This window comes from Melospiza melodia, chromosome 24, assembly GCF_035770615.1.
Source record: "Melospiza melodia melodia isolate bMelMel2 chromosome 24, bMelMel2.pri, whole genome shotgun sequence".
In the NCBI taxonomy this organism is placed as follows: domain Eukaryota; kingdom Metazoa; phylum Chordata; class Aves; order Passeriformes; family Passerellidae; genus Melospiza; species Melospiza melodia.
The window spans coordinates 10541457-10559810 of NC_086217.1; the positions used below are offsets into that span (position 1 = coordinate 10541457).

Here is an 18354-nt window from a genome sequence, read left to right on the forward strand (position 1 = left end):
TGGAATTAGTTGTGCCATCCCAGGAATGGCAGAGGAGGTGCCCAGGATGGTCAGTGAGGGCCTTGCACCTTGGAGGAGCACTCACTTCCTAATTTACATGCAGGACAATGGGCACAGAGACCTTCTGTGCTAAACTCCATAAGAAATGCTGAGAAAACCTGGAAAGCCCTGCTCCCATTTCCTGCTGCAAATCCCCCACAACAGACCCTGAAATCCAGGGCTGGCAGCCAAACCCTCTCGAGTCAATGGAAAGATTCCCCTTGACTTTAATGGTCTTTGCATGAGTGCCTAATTCCTTCCTGTTCACAGCCTCTCTTGGCCTCAGCCATGGAAACAGCAGCAGCTCTGAAGTGCTGCAGTGAGCTGTAAACCCTTCAAAGCAGCACCATGGCACATTTCCCTGTGCTGCCAGCCACTTGGAATGGGATTTGTTTGACAAAAAAGCACAAAAAGCTGATCTGTGTGCTGTGGCTGCAGTGCTTGAATGCAATGAGGGTTTGAACAGAGGAGGCAGCGAGGCTGGAGAGGGGCTGGGAGCACACAAACCCTGTGAGGAACCCCTGAGGGAGCTGGGGTCTGAGCCCTCTGTCTCACTGGAGAAAGGGAAAATAAAAATCCAGGCAAGTTTCATTGAACGATGAGCTTATTTACTTTGCCCAGCCACAAAACAAAGCATATTCACCCAGAAGGAAATGAAACAGAGGTGCAACAGAATCATCTGTCCTCCAAAGGAAACCACCAGCTCCTTGTGGGAGGGGTGTAAAGCTGTTGATGGGAATGATCATGCCATGGTCCTATGGCCTCTGTGATTTTGGTTACTCCAGCCTGTGGTCAGACCATTCTCAGCCCAGTCCAGCTGGCCTCTGGCCCCAGTGGCTGCTGAGCCTCGTGGCTTATGCAGTTTATGCAGTCCCAGAAATGTCTTTGTGCTGCTTTCTGCAGCCTGGCTGCTCCCTGCAGGGTCCTTGCTTATGAAACTACAGGGCAATTTAAAAATTCAGCTCTTTTTAATACAGAATTGGTGTCTCCTGGTATGAATATTGCAGTGCTGTGTTCTGCTTGGAATGATGCTGCTCCAGCACTCAGCGCTGCTTGTTCATTTTCCTGTCTGAACCTGGCCAGGGCCATCAAATCAAAACCTGCCCTAAAATGCTGCAATTTCTCAGATTACACTTCATGCATGGGGAATGGACACATTTAGGTGATGCTGCCAGGATGGCTGCACTGGGAGAGAAGGTTCTGCATGAGGAGAGAAGGTTTTGCTCTAAGAAAGAAGGTTCTGCACTATGTAGAGAAGGTTTTTTTCTGTGTGGAGAAGGTTTTGCTCAGTGTGGACAAGGTTTTACACTGTGGGGAGAAGGTATTGCACTGTGGGAGAAGGTTTTGCTCCATGGAGAAGGTTTTGCTCAGTGGGGAGAAGGTTTTGCCTGAGAAAAGAAGGTTTTTGTACTGTGGGAGAAGGTTTTGCTCTGTGTGGAGAAGGTTCTGCACTGTGTGGAGAAGGTTTTGCTCACAGTGGAGAAGGTTTTGCTCTATGGGGAGAAGGTTTTGCTCAGTGTAGAGAAGGCTTTGCTCCATGGAGAAGGGTTTGATCTGTGCATGGAGAGGGTTTTGCACTATGGAGAGAAGGTTTTACTCCGTGTGGAGAAGGTTCTGCATGAGGACAGAAGGCTTTGCACGAGGAGAGAAGGTTCTGCACTATGTGGAAAAGGTTTTGCACCGTGGAAGAAGGTTTTGTCCGGGAAAGAAGCTTTTGCACTATGGAAAAGGTTTTCCATGAGTAGAGAAAGTTTTGCTCTGTGGAGAAGGCTCTGCATGAGGAGAGATGCTTTGCTGTGTGTGGAGAAGGTTTTGCTCAGTGTGGAGAAGGTTTTGCTCAGTGTGGAGAAGGTTTTGCTCTGTGGGAGAAGGTTTTTCTCCATGGAGAAGGTTTTGCACTGTGTGGAGAAGGTTTTGAACTGTGGGGAGAAGGTTTTTCTCCATGGAGAAGGGTTTGCTCTGCATGGAGAAGGTTTTGCACAGTGTGGAGAAGGTTTTGAACTGTGGGAGATGGTTTTCCATGAGGAGAGAAGGTTTTGCTCAGTGTGGAGAAGGTTTTGCTCCATGGAGAAGGTTTTGCTCCCTGGAGCAGGTTCTACACGAGGAAGTTTGGCACTGTGGGAGGCTGTGCAGCCCACAGAGACCCCGCTGGTGGGTGGTTTGGGCAGGCCCCAGATGAGCAGTGTGCAGGAAGCAGGGGGCTCTGGCCATCTGCAGGGGGAGGAGGAGGAGGAGCTGCCGTCCCTCAATCCACCCTCCGGCTCCTGGAACTGGAGCTGGAAGGTGCCGTGGGTATTAAACAGGATCAGGATGACAAATGGCTCATCCCTTGGGATTTCCTTGTGGCTGGAGTGATGGGAACAGCAGCAGGAGCAGAGGGCTCAGGGGGCTGAGCTGGCCCCAGGGCTGAGTGAAGCAGCTGGAGCACAGGGCTTGGGGATGAGCAGGAGAACAGGGAGGCCACGGAGCTAAAGGAGCAGCAGGGACAGCACAGAAACCTCCTCTTTATTAGGAGTGTCCCCAGGACAAGAGATGAGAATTGACTCCAAGTTCTCAGAAAGTCAATATAATATAATATAATATAATATAATATAATATAATATAATATAATATAATATAATATAATATAATATAATATAATATAATATAATATAATATAATATAATATAATATAATATAATATAATATAATATAATATAATATAATATAATAATATATATAATATCATATAATATCAACTTTATGATATGATATGATATGATATATTACATTACATTACATCATATTACATCATATCATATCAATAATATAATATAATATATTGTATTATATGAAAATGATATACTAAAACTATACTAAAGAAAGAGAAAGGAGACATCAGAAAGCTGGACAAGAATGAATAATAAAAAAACCTGTGAGTGACCACAGAGTCTGACACAGCTGGGCTGGGATTGGTCATTAATTAAAAACAATTCACACGGAGCCAATCAAAGATGCACCTGTTGGGGAGCAACCTCCAGCCCACATTCTGAGCAATCAGATAATTACGGTTTGCATTTCTTTTCTGAGGCTTCTCAGCCTCTCAGGAGAACAATCCTGGCGAAGGGATTTTTCAGAAAACACCACGGTGGCACGCTGGCAATGTGATTTATGGGGCTGGGAGGGTGGCTGTCGCTTGCAGTGGCAGATGCCTCGTGGTTGGTGACATCCGAGCAGGGTGAGAGGGGTTTCGGTGCAGGGAGCAGCCTCTGTCTGCCAGGGGCCGGGCTGGTTCCTGGTGGGAGGGAATTTTCTAAATCAGATTTTTATGAGGTGTCTAATTGAGTCATCATCCCTGCCTCCCCCCCTGCATGCACAAACATTTGCTCTGCCCTGAAATGTGAGATGAGCAAGGCTGGTGAGAAATGTCTGCGTGCAGCAGGGGAGCAGAGGAGGGCGAGGAAAGACAGAATTCCTCCCTTGCCAGCCTTTAGAACAAGATTGTAAAAAATCCCATAGAAAAAATAACAACAACTGAAAGAGCTTGTGGTTTCCCAAGTCAGTTTGCATTTCTGACCCCCTGGATTACTGTTGTTTTTTTTAGATCTCTTTCAATTATTTTTTTTTTTTTTTAGGATGGTTTGTCTGCAGCGTGGCTGTGTGTGGGTAGAGAACTGGAAATATGCAGAGGGAAAAAAGAGCTAAAAATGGGCAGGAAAAGGAGGACTGCATATGCTTTCTTCTCCTTATATATAAAAAAAAAAGATTAAAAAATAGCTTGAAGCTGTTAAAGATTTGGGTTTGTAGGGGTGGAGCACAGGCAGATGAAGCTGATCCTGAACACAGGAATGAATAATACAGGATTTTTTTCCCTCTGTGCTCGACTGCAGGAGAGCTGTGTCTCACTTTGAGAGAAACCTCTCCCAACTTGTGATTTACATCCCTTGGAAGCTGCAGAGAGCAGAGGGGATGCAGCCAAGCCATCCCAGGGAGCTGGATGCTGTCTGTGCTGGACCTGCAGGAAATTGGTTCCTTTTTTTTGCCCAGTTTTTGGTGTCACATCTCATTTGGGCGTTTTTGCTCCGAAAACAGTCTGGTCCTCCAGAAATATTTCTGTTTTCTCGTGCATGTGCTGAGCCGAGCCCTGCTGGCCTCCTTGGGACGTGGCTGCTTTGCAGGAGCTCCAAAGAAAGGGAAATTCTGTCCCTGAGTGGGACAAAGTGGGGCCTGAGTGCCAAGGGCTGCTCCAGAGCACGTCCTGCCCACTCTGCTGCTCTCCTGCTCTGGATTTTCATGGTTTGCACTGCAGGAGGGTCCAGAAGGGACCTGTGGAGGGAAATTAAATCAAAAACCCACTTGTTGCATCCTTGTCTGGAGGTGATAAATGCAACTTCCCCCTCTGCAGGGTGTGAGTGGCTCTGTGCTGGCAGGGGCTGGCTTGGGCACCAGTGCCCATTAAATTTTCATTTTTTCCTCCACTCTGAAGCTCTGGAGACATGCCAAGAAAGCTTTTTTATTTTATTGGTTTGGTGTTTTTGTTTTTGGTTTTTTTTTTTTTGTGTTTTTGTTTTGTTTTGTGTTTTGTTTTGTATTTTGTTTTTTGTTTTATATTTTCCCAGTTACCAGCCAGACTATCCACCTGGTTCATTCTGCACCCATTGCTCCTTTACAGCACTAAAAGGTTTTATTTTACTTATTTATTATTCTATTTGAAAAGTTCAGCTTTGCTCTCTCCCATTGTTTCCCTCAGCTGGAAGCTTCCCTTTAAAACATTAATATCCCTATTTTTTTTTTTTTTTTTTTTTTACTCCCAGCAGGTTAATTACTACTTGATTCATCACCTTGAAAGCTGATGGGTGTTTATCCAGATCCTGGAGGCAATGAATGCCTGCTACAAATAAATCCCCCATCACTGCCAGCCCATATTTATTGATTCTCCTTCTCTGCTTGGCTCTAAAGGAGTTAATCCCAAACTTCTCCCAGGCTTAGTTTGGGGTTGGCCTGGCTCCACTTTCTCCTGCTTGAGCTTTTCTGTGCAAACATGGTGATTTTAATGAGGGGGAAAAAAAGCAGATTTGTGGAGAGAGACCCAGACAGCTCAGCAGGATCTCTCCAGCCTGGGTCAGCAAAAGCCACTGCACTTTGTGGGTGTTTTTATGGGCTGGGAGGGCTCTGGCTTTCTCTGAAATGTTATTTAGTTTTGGCTTTTGGAGAGCCTTTTCCAAGCTCTCATCTGCTTCAAATAAATGGTGTTTATCATCTTTGTCTCCAGCCATTGTCATCGGTGACCTTAATTGGGTCAGATTGAAAATAATGTTGAGTTTGTCACTCCTGTAGAATTTAAAACATCATTATTTGCTTCTGCTGTTAACTCACACGTTCCTCCTGGGTGCTGCTCTGTCCCCACAAGCAGAATTTGGAGTTTCCCCATAAGTGACCCCATTTTTGGGGCTCAGAATTCGGGTTTTCCCCATAAGTGAGGCCAATTTTGGGGCTCAGAATTTGGGGTTTCCCCATAAGTGACCCCATTTTTGGGGCTCAGAATCTGGGTTTTCCCCATAAGTGAGACAATTTTTGGGGTTCAGAATTTGGGGCTTTTCCCCATTAAGTGAGACCAATTTTGGGGCTCAGAATTTGGGATTTCCCCCTGAATTTGGGCTCAGAATTAGGGTTTTCCCCATAAGTTAGGCCGTTTTTGGGGCTCAGAATTTGGGGTTCCCACGTGAGGCCATTTTTGGGGCTGCCCCCAGGAAGCTCCAGCCTCTGGACTCCCATGATTGTGTAACATTCTCAGTTTTTGTACATTTTCCCACCCCTCATGTAAGTGTCAAGCCCAAAGGAGCAGCCAGATATTTTTCATTATTATTTTTAGACCCATGCTGCTCTGGATGATGAACTTCCTTTTTTTTTAATTTCTTTTTTTTTTTTTAGGGACACTGCCTCATCCATTTTTAGTTCCTGATCTTGGCAGCGCTGGTTGAATTAGAAGCAGAGCAACTGACTTTAATGAGAGCAAGATTAATGCAGATGAGCGTGGCTGGGGCTGATCCAGCTGAGGAGAGGGGATTGTCTCTCCTCACCTCCCTGGTGGCTGTCACACCCCAGCCCCGCTGGAGCAGGGAATATTCCCATCCCAGCTCCTCACCTGCAGCAGGGATGCTCCTTAACCAGGTTCATTCAGCACGTTTTGCTCATTAACCCCTGGCAGATGCTCTGGACCTTCCCCAGCACTGCAAGGTGAGGAAGGTGAGGGTGATGTGCAGAGGAACCTCCCTCTGGATGGGAAGGAGAAGATTTTGGCTGTTTTGCGAGCTCTAGGAATGGCTGTGATCCATACCTGTTGCCTGTCCCTCTGTGCAGAGATTCTGATTTATTTTTGGGACATATAAGCAGCAGTTAGTGATAAGAGAGAGGATAAAAGTGATAATAGTGATAACAGAGTGATAAGAGAGAGCCCAGGACATCCCTCACTGGGCTGAGCTCTCCCACTGCCCCACCCGAGCTCCAGGACTTGCTTTCCCCCATAAAATCCCATATTTGCAGAGTGAGTGCTTTTATCACCAAGGAAAAATGGGGGAGGCTGAGCTGAGCTAATTCAATTTGATTCTGTGGGCAGCTGGCAGCTTTGTATCCCTGTTTTATTTTATTTCTTTATGTGTTTTATTCAGGTGGTGCTGCAGAGATCAGAGAGCTTTTCCTCAGCCCTGTCCTTCCCACCAGTGCCCTCAGCATCTCCCCAGGCTGCTGGGACCAATTCTGTGCTGCTGACCTGGCCAGGTGATGTCAAGAGAAATCAGGTTGGATTTTTTTGCTTTTTTCCCCAATTCCAGCTTTTTACAAACCATTGTTGCCTTCCCACCTGATAGCTGAGGACAGGAGCGCTGCTTTAGCTCCGTGTCACCAAGGAGAAATTAAATACTGTCATTAAAAAATCCCAGCCTTGCATCATCTTCTCAGGCACACAGGAAGAAACCTTTGCAATTAAATTCCCTCTGCTCCAGCAGGAGGGCAAAGGTTCCTCCTTTTCCCCCCCTTTTCTGTGATGATGATATTCTGGGATTTTAGAGCAGCAGGGGGGGAAAAAGCCTGTTTGATTTTCCTCATTATGTTAAGGCTGGTTTTACTTTCTGATTGCCAGAGCATGATAAATGGAACACAGATTACCTAGAGATTTTTCAAAGATTTGCTTTCAATTTGATTGTTCCTGAGCCTTATTAAGCCTGCAGGTTTTATCTACACTTTGTTCTTCCAGTGGAGTAACATTACCATGTATTAATAGCCATATTTTTTTTTCCATTTTAAATGAAAACCAGACAGAGTCTTCTCATGCTTTCAAATCCTATTTTAAAAAATATTGATCATGTGTGTGTGTTGTTTTTCCTTTCCCCTTGACCCTGCTGGCTCTGTAAAGGACATTTCCCAGGGAAATGCTTCCAGTTGTGGATCTGTGGGCATTGCTGGGTGCAGTTTTGGGGATTAAGGGATGCATTTTAGAAGGTGCAATGTATAGATTATTAAAAAAAAAAAAAAAAAAAAAAAAGTGGTTTCTAACAGAAAAATAGGATTTAAAAGCAGGAGCTGTAAAATCAGGGAGTACAGAGGAGCTTAGGCAGGGAAAGGTAACCCTTGATGTGCTCAGGTGCGTCTTGCAGGAGTCAATGCCATTGGAAGAGTTTATCCTCCATGATTTTTGGAGAAACAGCCCCAAATCCACGGCTTTAGGAGAAATGGCACAGCCTGAGTGGCTTGTTTACGAGGGAATGTTTTCTTTTTAAGAACAGGGATTGTTTTTGCAGCAGCTCCAGCCCTGCCTCATAAACCAAACATTGCCCAAGCACTCCAGGCTCAGGATGACGTGGTTGTTGCTGGAATGGCAGTGCTGAATATCCAAAATGTGTTTCTTGGTGAAGCCTGGGGGGTTTTGTGCTCTGTGTCCCCAGATGTGACCCAGAGGAGTGGTGGGTCCTGGTGGATGTGGCTGGACCTGGGGCTGAGCTGGGGGAGGATTTGGGTTTGTTTTAACACAATAACACAATAACCCAATAACCCAAGGCCAGCTCTCACCATCCTGCAGCAGAGGAGCATCCCCTCCATTTCTCAGCGTTTCCAGTGTGACAGGGGCTGCACTTTGCTGCTGGTTCTGGTTTTACCTCAGCATTGCCTCTGCCCCCCTTCCCAACAGCATCAAGCACCTGCACTTCTGAGAGAATCCAGAGAGTTTTCCCCCAGGAACATCCTCTCACTATCACCACTCCGTGCAGGATGCCAGATTTGATGAAAACGCTCTGATCTGTTCTGACAAATCCTCCGTTCCTAAGTAGATAATAACCAGAAAATCTTGCTAAATAAATCCTGCTTTCGGATCTGTGCCCACACTTTGTTATTCTTTCCTTACCAATCAACTGCTCCCTCTTGCCCTGAACTGGGAGCATCCTCTGGGGGGAAAGGAGACACAGATTTATGGAGCTTGGTGTGGGACTGGGAGGAGAGTTATGGCTGCAAAAAATGAGAGTCTGATTTGGCAGCGCTGAGCAGAACCTCTGTCCTCAGCTGAGCAGGGACTGCAGGCTGCAGATAGCCACAATCCCAAACTGCAGCAGGAAGGGCTGGGATACCTTCCTGTGATACAGAATCAAAGAATGGCTTGGGTTTGGATAAAAATCACCTAATTCCAACCCCCCTGGCCATGGGCACAGCAGCATTTCAGGGAAGCTGGCACTGGAGGAGAGACAGGGATATATTGGAATAACATCCACTCATTTTTCTCTCTTTCCCTTCAGTATCAAGTGGATATATTTGATATCGATTTCCCTTTGGGCAAAGGGAATTACAGACAGGTCTGCCCCCAAAACTCTGCTGCATCAATGAGCTCAGAGCTCCACCAGGGACAGGCTGAGAAGGGAACGTCCCTGCTGCTGCTGCTGGTGGCTGCTGCAGCCCCGGGGCCACCAGCCTCATCCCAGCACCTGAGGGGCCACCAGCTTTATCCCAGCACCTGAGGGGCCACCAGCCTCATCCCAGCACCTGAGGGGCCACCAGCCTCATCCCAGCACCTGAGGGGGCCACCAGCCTCATCCCAGCACCTGAGGGGCAGCTGCTCCATCTCCTCCTTCCCAAAGCACCCCCGTGGCGGTGCCGAGCTGCAGGAAAGGCCTGGGAATAAAAGTTGGGCTTGGGAGTAAAAGTTGGGCTGGATCAGCTGGGCAACAAAACCAGAAAATCCTGGGGATGCAGATCTGCGAGGGGCTGGGGTTTGGGAAGGGATGCAGTAATGGAGAGATGTGGGGATGTGGGGATGCAGGGAAGTGAGGACAGAGATGCAGGGATAAAGGGATGTGGGGATGCAGGGACTCAGGGTTGTAAAGATTCAAAGATTCAGAGATGAGGGGATGCAGGGATGAAGGAATGGAGGGATGCAGGGACACAGAGATGTGGGGATTCAGAGATGCAGGGATTAAGGGATGTGGGGATTAAGGGATTCAGGAACTCAGGGATGCAGGGAGTTGGGGTTGCAGGGACATGGGGACGCAGGGATGGGGTTGCAGGGATGGAGAGACAGAGAGATGCAGGGATGCAGGGATGCAGGGATTCAGGGATGCAGGGATTCAGGGTTGCAGGGATTCATGGATTCAGGCCTGGATGCAGGGATTCAGGGATGTAAGGATTCAGGGATGCCAGGATTTCGGGATTCAGGGATGCAGGGTTGCAAGGATTCAGGAATGCAGGGATTCAGGGACGCAGGGACACAGGGATTCAGGGTTGCAAGGATTCATGGATTCAGGCCTGGATGCAGGGACTCAGAGATTCAGGGACACAGGGATTCAGGGATGCAGGGATTTAGGGACACAGGGATTCAGGGACACAGGGATTCAGGGACGCAGGGACTCAGGGACACAGGGATTCAGGGATGCAGAGATTCAGGGATGCAGGGACTCAGGGACACAGGGATTCAGGGATGCACCGCCCGCTGCCACCAGGAGGTGGCACAGCCCGAGCGCGGATGTCACACCAGGTCGCGCATCCCCCCCCGGGCAGCCGGGACACCCCAAAAAAGGAGCGGGGTGATTCATCCTTCCAGGAAAGCCAAGGAAAAATCCCCTCATGGCTTTTCTGGGAAAGCCTTTGTGCGGAATTATTTTCGCCTGCAAAACAAAGGAACAAAGAAAGGGCACAAACTCTGTTTGGCTTGGAGAGAAGGGAAAAAGGAGCCCGGAGCTGTGGGGACACCCTCTGGCCGTGTCCCCCCAGGGCCAGAGGCTCTGCTGGCCCCCATTCCCTGCTCCCACATCCCGGCTGTCGGGAATGGTTTCCCTTTGGCACCAGTGTTCTGCTGGCATCCATCCCCACCTCTGGGCCAACCAGCCCCTCCAGGGAAATTGCTGTCGTGGTAAGGCATCCCCAGGCAGGTGTGGGAACCCAGGGAATATTTCTGTGTCTGCTCTGGGGTGCCCTGACCCACAGGGGAGCTCTGACTTTGATTCTCATCCATGGAGAAAGTTTTCTTAACTCCAGAATAGACTGGAATCCACAAAAGTGTGAAATAGATTATAGAGAGTATTGTAGGTATGTCACTTAGGTGAGAAATTGAGGTTTTGGGATTTTTTAGTATGTTGTGGATGGAAGCAAGATGAAAGGCACAGGGTGTCATCCTGGGTTTCTTCTCCATGCTGCTTCTTCCTTCTTCCTCATGGGTTTGGGCAGCATTTTGTAATTGTGCAGAAAAGTCCACATTGGGATCAGTTATTGGGTTAAAAGGGAAAATAATTTAGGTGTCAGTTCTTAATTGAAGAGTTCAGTCTTAAAAGACCTTGTACCAAGAGATTGTTGGCCATTTTGTGCCTTCTAATGAAAAGCTGCAGAACTCATGGTTGTGAGGCTGATTTGCTGATAAGAAATTATAAACACTTGAGTTCCAACATGAATTACTGTCTCAAGTGCCTTCGATCCAGACCCAGAGAAACCAACGACTGGGACCACTACAGCCAGGTAATAATTAGCATTGATTCCATGTATCACAGAAGGTTGATCAATAATAATCCTTATTAAGAACGCCATTGCTTTTATAGACAGTTGTGATACAGCTGGACTTAATTGTTCCTCCAATCCAAACACTGTCACCATTGGCTAATTAAGAAATCACCCTTTGGTGAACAAATCTCTGCATGTTCACAATACCAGGTGCAGCAGGTTAAGATAAGAATTGTTTCTCATTCTTTTCTCTGATCTTCTCACAGCCTTTCCCAGGATAATGCCTGGCAAGGTTGTGTTTTTCTCTGTGCCCACAGAGCTGCTGCCACACTGTCCCAAATGGCTCCTGGTATTTTCAAACAGCCAAAAAGTCATCGTGAAAACACAAATCCCAGCATGAGGGGTGGATTCCATCCTCCTGCCAGTGCTGCCCACTGGGGTCACAGACACCAGGGGTGTTCCTGGGTGAGGAACTGATGCACAGTTCCTGCATCAGTTCCTGCACGGTTCCTGCACAGTTCCTGCACTGATGTTCAGCTGATGCACAGCCCACATCCCCCCTCACCTTCCATAAACCCATCTGCTGTCTGTGCCCGGATGGAGCTGCACAGGAACAAATCCAACATCCCCACTCTGCCTGGAACACGAGTTCATGAACTGCTGCTATCATTCAGGGCTGTTCTAATCGAAACATCATGTCTTACACAATCATCCCCTTCTCCGTCCCTTCTTTCACTCTTTCTGAAAACATTTCCTGCTCTTCCCAGCTGGACACTCTGTCCTTCCTCCTGCTTTGAGGCACATGCTTTGTTGGGTTTGGCTGCTGCCACAGCCACACATCCTCTTCTGCCTGATATTTGAGCCATCTGTTGCTAAAGAGAATATTTGGGGCTGGAAGTCTCCAAAGGGGTTTGGGGCGCTGAGATGAATCAGGAAGCAGCAGAGCAGGAGGAAAATCCTTCTCAGCTTCACCTGCAGAGTGATTCGGGCTGAAATGCTTTAAAAATTAAAAGCTGAGAGATGCTTTTCCAGCAGCCTGGTACTGCCAGGCTGAGGAGGTGATCCACCCTGCTCCCCTCCACACGTGGACACAGAATCCAGCCCCCATTTCCTCTTCTGTCTCAAGCGGATGGAAAAAGAGATTTGGCCTCTGAGCTGTGGAGATTGCCAGCATCTGCCTTGCCTCAATTCTGCTGCTTGGAGTGATGCCTCAGGTTCAGCTCTTTTATTTTTCAGATTCTGTTCTGCCTTGGTATGAAAGTCTAGGCTTCATATTAGGATGCTGAGCTCTGTGCACAGAGCAGGGAGACAAAACAATTCCTGCTCCAGCTGGGCACCAAGGACAAATGATCCAAATCTCAGCCCAGGAGCACAAACACCATGGGCTGGAGAGAGAAAAACAAGCAGGGTGGGACTGGATGGGCTAAAGCTGGGATGGGACAATGAACTGCAAGGTGCAAATGGAGCAGAGCTGATCCAAGGCAGTGACCCCGTGCCCGGCCGTGCATTTTGGGGCCATTTTGGTTCATCTTGGGTTCACTTTGTGACCATTTTGGGTTCATTTTGTGACCATTTTGGTTCATCTTGGGTGCAGCCCTGGCTGGGCTCTTGTGCTGCCCAAGGTGGATCCATGGAGGAGATGCTTTGAATAAATCCCTGCTTTATTCTGGAACTCTGCCCAGCCTCTGCTCCAGCTCAGCCTTCTCAAGGCATCAGGGGAACATCTGGCTCTGCTCTGGTGCAGGGGCTGTGCTGAAGGGGCTGGAGGTGCCCAGAGCAGGTGACACCCCCTGCTCATGGTGCCTTTCCTCCCAGGACACACACAAGGAGTTTCTCCTTGGTGTCACTCCTGTCTCCTGTTGTTTTGGCGTTTGTTTCCCCTGGGTTGTTTGGAACAAAGGGTGTTTTTGGCCCAGCTGAGCTCCAAGCTCTGGAGGTGCCTGCAGGGGGATACAGGGGGGACAGGGTGAGTTTTTCTCACCTGGCCCTGAAGGCTTGGGCTGCTCCTCACTGTCACTGAGGGGGGACAATTTGGGATTGGTGCCTGGGGATCAGCACTGGAGGCAGCTGCTGAATGGCCCTTTGTGTGCTTTGTCCTTTTTCTGGATAAAAGGGGGCATTATTAAATGTCAAAAATGAGAATCTCTCTGTTGGTCAGGCTGAATTCTTGCTGGGTTCCTGCAAGGAGCAGTGGGGGATACCCTGGGAAGATGGATTCACCCCAGGCTGGGAATGTCACATCGATATTTTCTGAAAAATCCCTTTGCCCAGGATTTTTCTCCTGGGAAGCTGAGAAGCCTCAAAGAAAAAGGAAGACAATTCTTACCTCATTTGCTTCTCCTGTGTTTTGCTCCTTTGGAATGTGTTTGGAGATTGTTTACCCACAGGTGATTGTTCCATTGGGTTCTGCTGTGAGTTGTTTTCACTCTTTGGCCAATCAGGGCCAAGTTGTGTCAGGGCTCTGGAGAGAGTCACAAGTTTTCATTATTAACTTTTTAGCCTTCTGTAAGTATCCTTTCTGTATTCTTTAGTGTAGTTTAGTATAGCATTCTAGAATAGAATAGAGTAGAATAGAATAGAATAGAATAGAGTAGAATAGAATAGAATAGAATAGAATAGAATAGAATAGAATAGAATAGAATAGAATAGAATAGAATAGAATAGAATGGAATGGTAAATTAGCCTTCTGAGCACATGGAGTCAGATTCATCATTCCTTCCACCCTGCCATGAGGGTCCCTGTAAATACGATAGGGAGGATGGACTCACCCTCAGGCCCTGCTCCAGCTTTAGCAGCAGAGGACCCTTGTGCAGGGCTGGGAAATGGGGAGAATAATCAGAGTTGGGGCAGTTGTGGGGCTGGTTTCGTGCTGGAGCAGGAATGCACATCCCAGCAGGATCTGCCAGCCCCTCCTCTCACAGGCAGAGCTCCTGGGGGTGTTCCTCCTCCCTCAGCCCATCAGCTCAAGGGGAGAGGCAAATTCCAAAGGGAATATTTGAGGAGTCAGTTCATTTCCAGGAAACCCTTCTCTTGTTCTTTCTTTTCTTTTTCTTTTTTTTTTCCCCCCAACGGAAAAGTTAAGTCTGCGTGAACTTTTTGACAACTTTTCTTTGTTCCCTCTTGCCAGCTGCAAACTCTGCTTTGTGCTGGGGACAGAGCCCCTTTCTTCCAGTGCTGGCCGTGGGCCAGGAGCTGGAGCTGTCCCCTGTGTGCCGGCAGTGCCACCAGCCCTGTCCCCCTTCCCTCCATGCTGAGGCAAGGCCCCAGCTCCAACAGCTCCATCTGGGGACTCTTTGGGGTCTTTTCCATCTCCTCCTTGTGCAGGAGGTGATGGAGTGAGCTCTGCTTTGCTTCACCTTCCCCTGCAATGGAAAATGTCCAATATCAGGGGGAATGATCCCTCAGAGCTGTGGGAGGGGAATGGTGGTGGCTCCTTGGAAGGAGCAGCAGCGGAATTGGTGTCAGAAGTAATTCCTCCTTCCTTCTCCAGCTCCAGAGATGCTCTCTCTGGGACAGGACTTGTTTGCTGGGGATTTTGGTGCTGTTTGAGTCTTTACATCACGCAAAGGTCTGCAGAGGGAGCAGGCCCATCGTGCTGGGTGGTCAAGGAAAGGTTTCCCAGATTTCTGTGTCACAGCAGGACACAGAGGGCAGAGCAGAGTGGATTTCACAAACCCACTCAAAGCAGCATCTGCAGAGGCACAAACCACAAAATGCTGAGGGAAATAAAAAATCCAACAGCAACAGATCATATAAATGGTATTTATCTCTGGAGGCTTGTGGCTTGACTTCTCCACTGCTACTGATACCCCAGAGCAGCAAATAGAACTCTTCTGCTTCAGAGAATCCCCATTTCCTGGGGCTGAGTGTGTGAACAGGTGACACAAATGTTTGGTGACTTCATTTACCCATTTCTCAGGGGTGCAGGGTAGGAAGGGAGCTGTTGTGCAAGCAACAACTTTAAACAATTAATAAACAAATATATTGTAATAAAACTATAAAACACAAAGTAGTTAATAAACAACACAATTACAAAAGTTTCTTTTTAATTGTACAAAAAAAAAAAAAAAAGAAAAAAAAGAAAAAGGAAAAAGGAAGCAACCAGGGTGTCTCTGAAGATGTGACCTCCAACTGTCAAAATGTGTTTTGGAGCTGAGTGTGGGATGTGCACAAGCACTGATTGCAACACAGCCTCCACTGGGACTGCCTGGAGAGAACTGAGCATTTTATGGCAGAGATTTAACCTTTGCAAGCAAGCTGGGCACAGGGATAAAAGGAGGGAAGTCACTGAGTAATTTGGGTTGGGAGGGACCATTAAAGTATAATGTAATATATTTTTCCTCCTGAGAAGCTGAGAGGCCTCAGGAACAAAATGTAAACAATGGTTATCTGCTGCTGTGGAATGCAACAGGTGCATCTGGGATTGGCCCATGTTGGATGTTTGTAATTAATGGCCAATCACAGCCCAAGCCTTTGTTATCATTCTTTTCTATTCTATTCTTAGCCAGCCTTCTGATGAAATCCTTTCTTCTATTCTTTTAGCATAGTTTTAATATAATATATATCATAAAATAATAAATCAAGGCTTCTGAAATGTGGAGTCAGATCCTCATCTCCTCCCTCATCCTCAGTCCCCTGTGAACACCATCACACCCCATCCCCAGGGGAGGCAGCTGGAGCTGCTCCTCAGGGTCCCCAGAAAGGATGACAGATGAGAATGAACAGTTTGTTCTATAGAGGCATTTATTGGAAGGGTATAAAAATGGCATAATTGCATTATAAAATAATGCAAATTCCAGTAAGAACACATCACAGGCAGAGTCCCAGACATGGGTGGGAGAGGAACCCAGGAGGGCAGAGCACGTCCAGATTTCCAGATCCAGAGAGATTTTTTCATCCCCAGGGATGGATTGGGACCCTCCTTTCTGCAAAGCTTCCAGTCCTCCTGCTTCACCCTGCCTGGCTTGCCAAGGGCTCTCACCAGGGCAGGCACTATTGGATCAGGCAGCTTTGGAACTGCAGCTTGGAGCAGAGAGCCCTGCAGGTGAAACATCTTCTGCAGCACAGAGGAGCCTCTTCCCCTCCCCGTGGTACACTGAGAGTGGCAGTAAATATGTGCAGCTTGGTTAATACTGAGCAGTGCATAAATGAGCATTCAACAGTCCTCCTGCTGCAGCTGCTTCCAGTCAAAAGTCCCATCCAAAGTCAGATCAAAGTTTTCCTTTTCCTGCTCTCGGGAGAGCTCCAGAAACACCTGAAATGAGCAAGGTAATGCTTGGGTTATTTATCTGTGATGCTCCTTTGCAGGAGGCACAGCTCTGCAGTACTTGGAGGGGTCTGGGGAGGATTTTTGGGAGCAGGAGCTGAGCCTCCTGTGCTCTCTGGAGTAACCAGACAGGTACCCCCTGCCTGTAGGTATTTCCATACAGGTTTTCCCCACCAATGCATTGACTTAAACGTTCCTCATCTTTGCCACCAGCCTTGTACTAGCAGCAATAAATAATCTGTTGTTTCCAGGGCACCCAGAGGGGCTGGGCATGGGCAGCTCCCTCCTTGGGTGTGCTGTGTGCTTTCCTCCAACAAGTGGGGTCTGAGATTTCATCCAGACTTGTTCCAACCATGAAAAATCCCAGCAGTAAAAAAACCCAAGCCATCTCCCACCATTTTGCCAGTAGAGAACTCCTCACCCAGAACCCTCAGGCAGTTTTTGGTGGAGCTGCCTTTTGGCCACTGCACCAGTCTGGGTTTGGCTGCAGCTTTTGTCCCTGCTCCTGCCTTTACAGCACAAATAAAATTCACCTGCCTGAGACAGAGTATTCAAGGAGAAGCTGTACTCCTCAAGGCCGCAGCTTCGTTTGGCTGTGGAGAAATGGGGAAAATGTTGAAAATGAGCAGTTGCTGTTCTGCATTTTGAAAAAGTCACCTGGTTTTGCTCTTACCTTCCTCCAGCTTGGAGAAGGACTGGGACAGGGGCAGGGCATCTCTCATTGGGACCTTGTAGACAAGCAAAGAGGGGAACCTTGAGGAAACAGAAGAAAAGGTGATTCTGGCTCGGTACTGAGGTTCTGGGGTCAAACCTTTATGGGTGTCCTGCTGCTGGGATCACAGGAGAGCTGGCTGTGGTGACATTATAAATCAGGGAGCTGTTCGTCCCTCTCCAGCTGTGTCTGGCCATCCCGCCAGGGATGCTCTCAGGGATGAGGCAGTGTTGAATCCCCTCCTCATCCCACATTTTTCAGTTACCTGTCCTGGCGGGCTGCACCCGGGAAAATCTTCAGAACCTGAGCGTGCAGAGCATCAGAGCTCTCTGCATCCTTGGCCTTGATTTCCAGGAGATATCCTCTGCCAAACTTGTTCTTCAGGTACTGGATGGAGCCAATGCATCTGCAGGGCAGGGAGGTGACACTGAAATCATTGTCACCTCAGCACCTGCTCCTTCCTGAGAAGGAAACCATGGCACACTTCATGAAATGTTGTGATTTCAGGGTTTACATCAGAACCTCGGATCCCTCCCTGATAATTCCCTCCCAGGTGTGCCAGTCACCTCTCCTTTCCCCTCCCAGCACTGTCTGCCAGTCCTGGCATTCCAGAAGATTGGCAGATTCACAGGATGCCCTCTACCCCTGGGGGGCATTGGGCCATCCAGGTGTCCTTTGTCCCTTTGTCCCTCCCCTCCCGTCCCTGCTTGGTGGCTCCCTGCCCCTTCCCTCCACTCTCCCCGGGGTTAAAGGAGCAGCAACCACGGGCTCAGGGAGTTCTGCTGGAGCTGGTGCTGCATTCAGAGGCTGTGGGCCAGAATAAAGCTCTGCATCCAAACCCTCCATCAGAACCGACTCCTTTCCTTCACCAGCGCCTTAAAGCTTCTCCACAGAGGGAAACCTGAGGAGCAGCCCCTGTTATGGGGGGAAGCTCCATCCCAGCCCCACCAGAGCTCCTGCAGGCCTGGACTTGTTCCCAGTGCCCAACTGCAGCACCCAGCCAGCCCAAAGTGTCTGTGGGGTGAAACACCACACACCCAGCCAGCCCAAAGTGTCTGTGGGTGAAACACCACACACCCAGAGCCAAAAGTGTCTGTGGGGTGAAACACCACACACCCAGCCAGCCCAAAGTGTCTGTGGGGTGAAACACCAACACCCAGCCAGCCCAAAGTGTCTGTGGGGTGAAACACCACACACCAGCCAGCCCAAAGTGTCTGTGGGGTGAACACCACACACCAGCCAGCCCAAAGTGTCTGTGGGGTGAAACACCACACACCCAGCCAGCCAAAAGTGTCTGTGGGGTGAAACACCACACACCCAGAGCCAAAAGTGTCTGTGGGGTGAAACACCACACACCCAACCAGCCCAAAGTGTCTGTGGGGTGAAACAC

At 48.4% G+C, this 18354-nt stretch overlaps 1 protein-coding gene and 1 pseudogene across 2 annotated transcripts in view; both read right to left on the minus strand.

The window, feature by feature from the left end:
• Positions 1 to 9393: 9393 nt before the first annotated feature.
• On the minus strand, positions 9394 to 13874 carry LOC134428999 (mucin-2-like; annotated as a pseudogene).
• A 1837-nt stretch (positions 13875 to 15711) lies between these two features.
• Positions 15712 to 18354, minus strand: part of ABCA9 (ATP binding cassette subfamily A member 9) — a 31802-nt gene continuing 29159 nt past the window's right edge. Inside the window, exons 36-39 of one of the 2 annotated variants that reach the window (XM_063175553.1) lie at positions 17230 to 17370; positions 16926 to 17005; positions 16790 to 16845; positions 15712 to 16240 (exon numbers count right to left, since the gene is read on the minus strand). In XM_063175553.1, coding sequence (XP_063031623.1) covers positions 16142 to 16240; positions 16790 to 16845; positions 16926 to 17005; positions 17230 to 17370 — 376 coding nt within the window. In that variant the 3' untranslated portion in view covers positions 15712 to 16141. Of the gene's footprint in view, positions 16241 to 16789; positions 16846 to 16925; positions 17006 to 17229; positions 17426 to 18354 lie in introns of those variants that run through there. The other variant, XM_063175554.1, reaches the window with a different exon arrangement.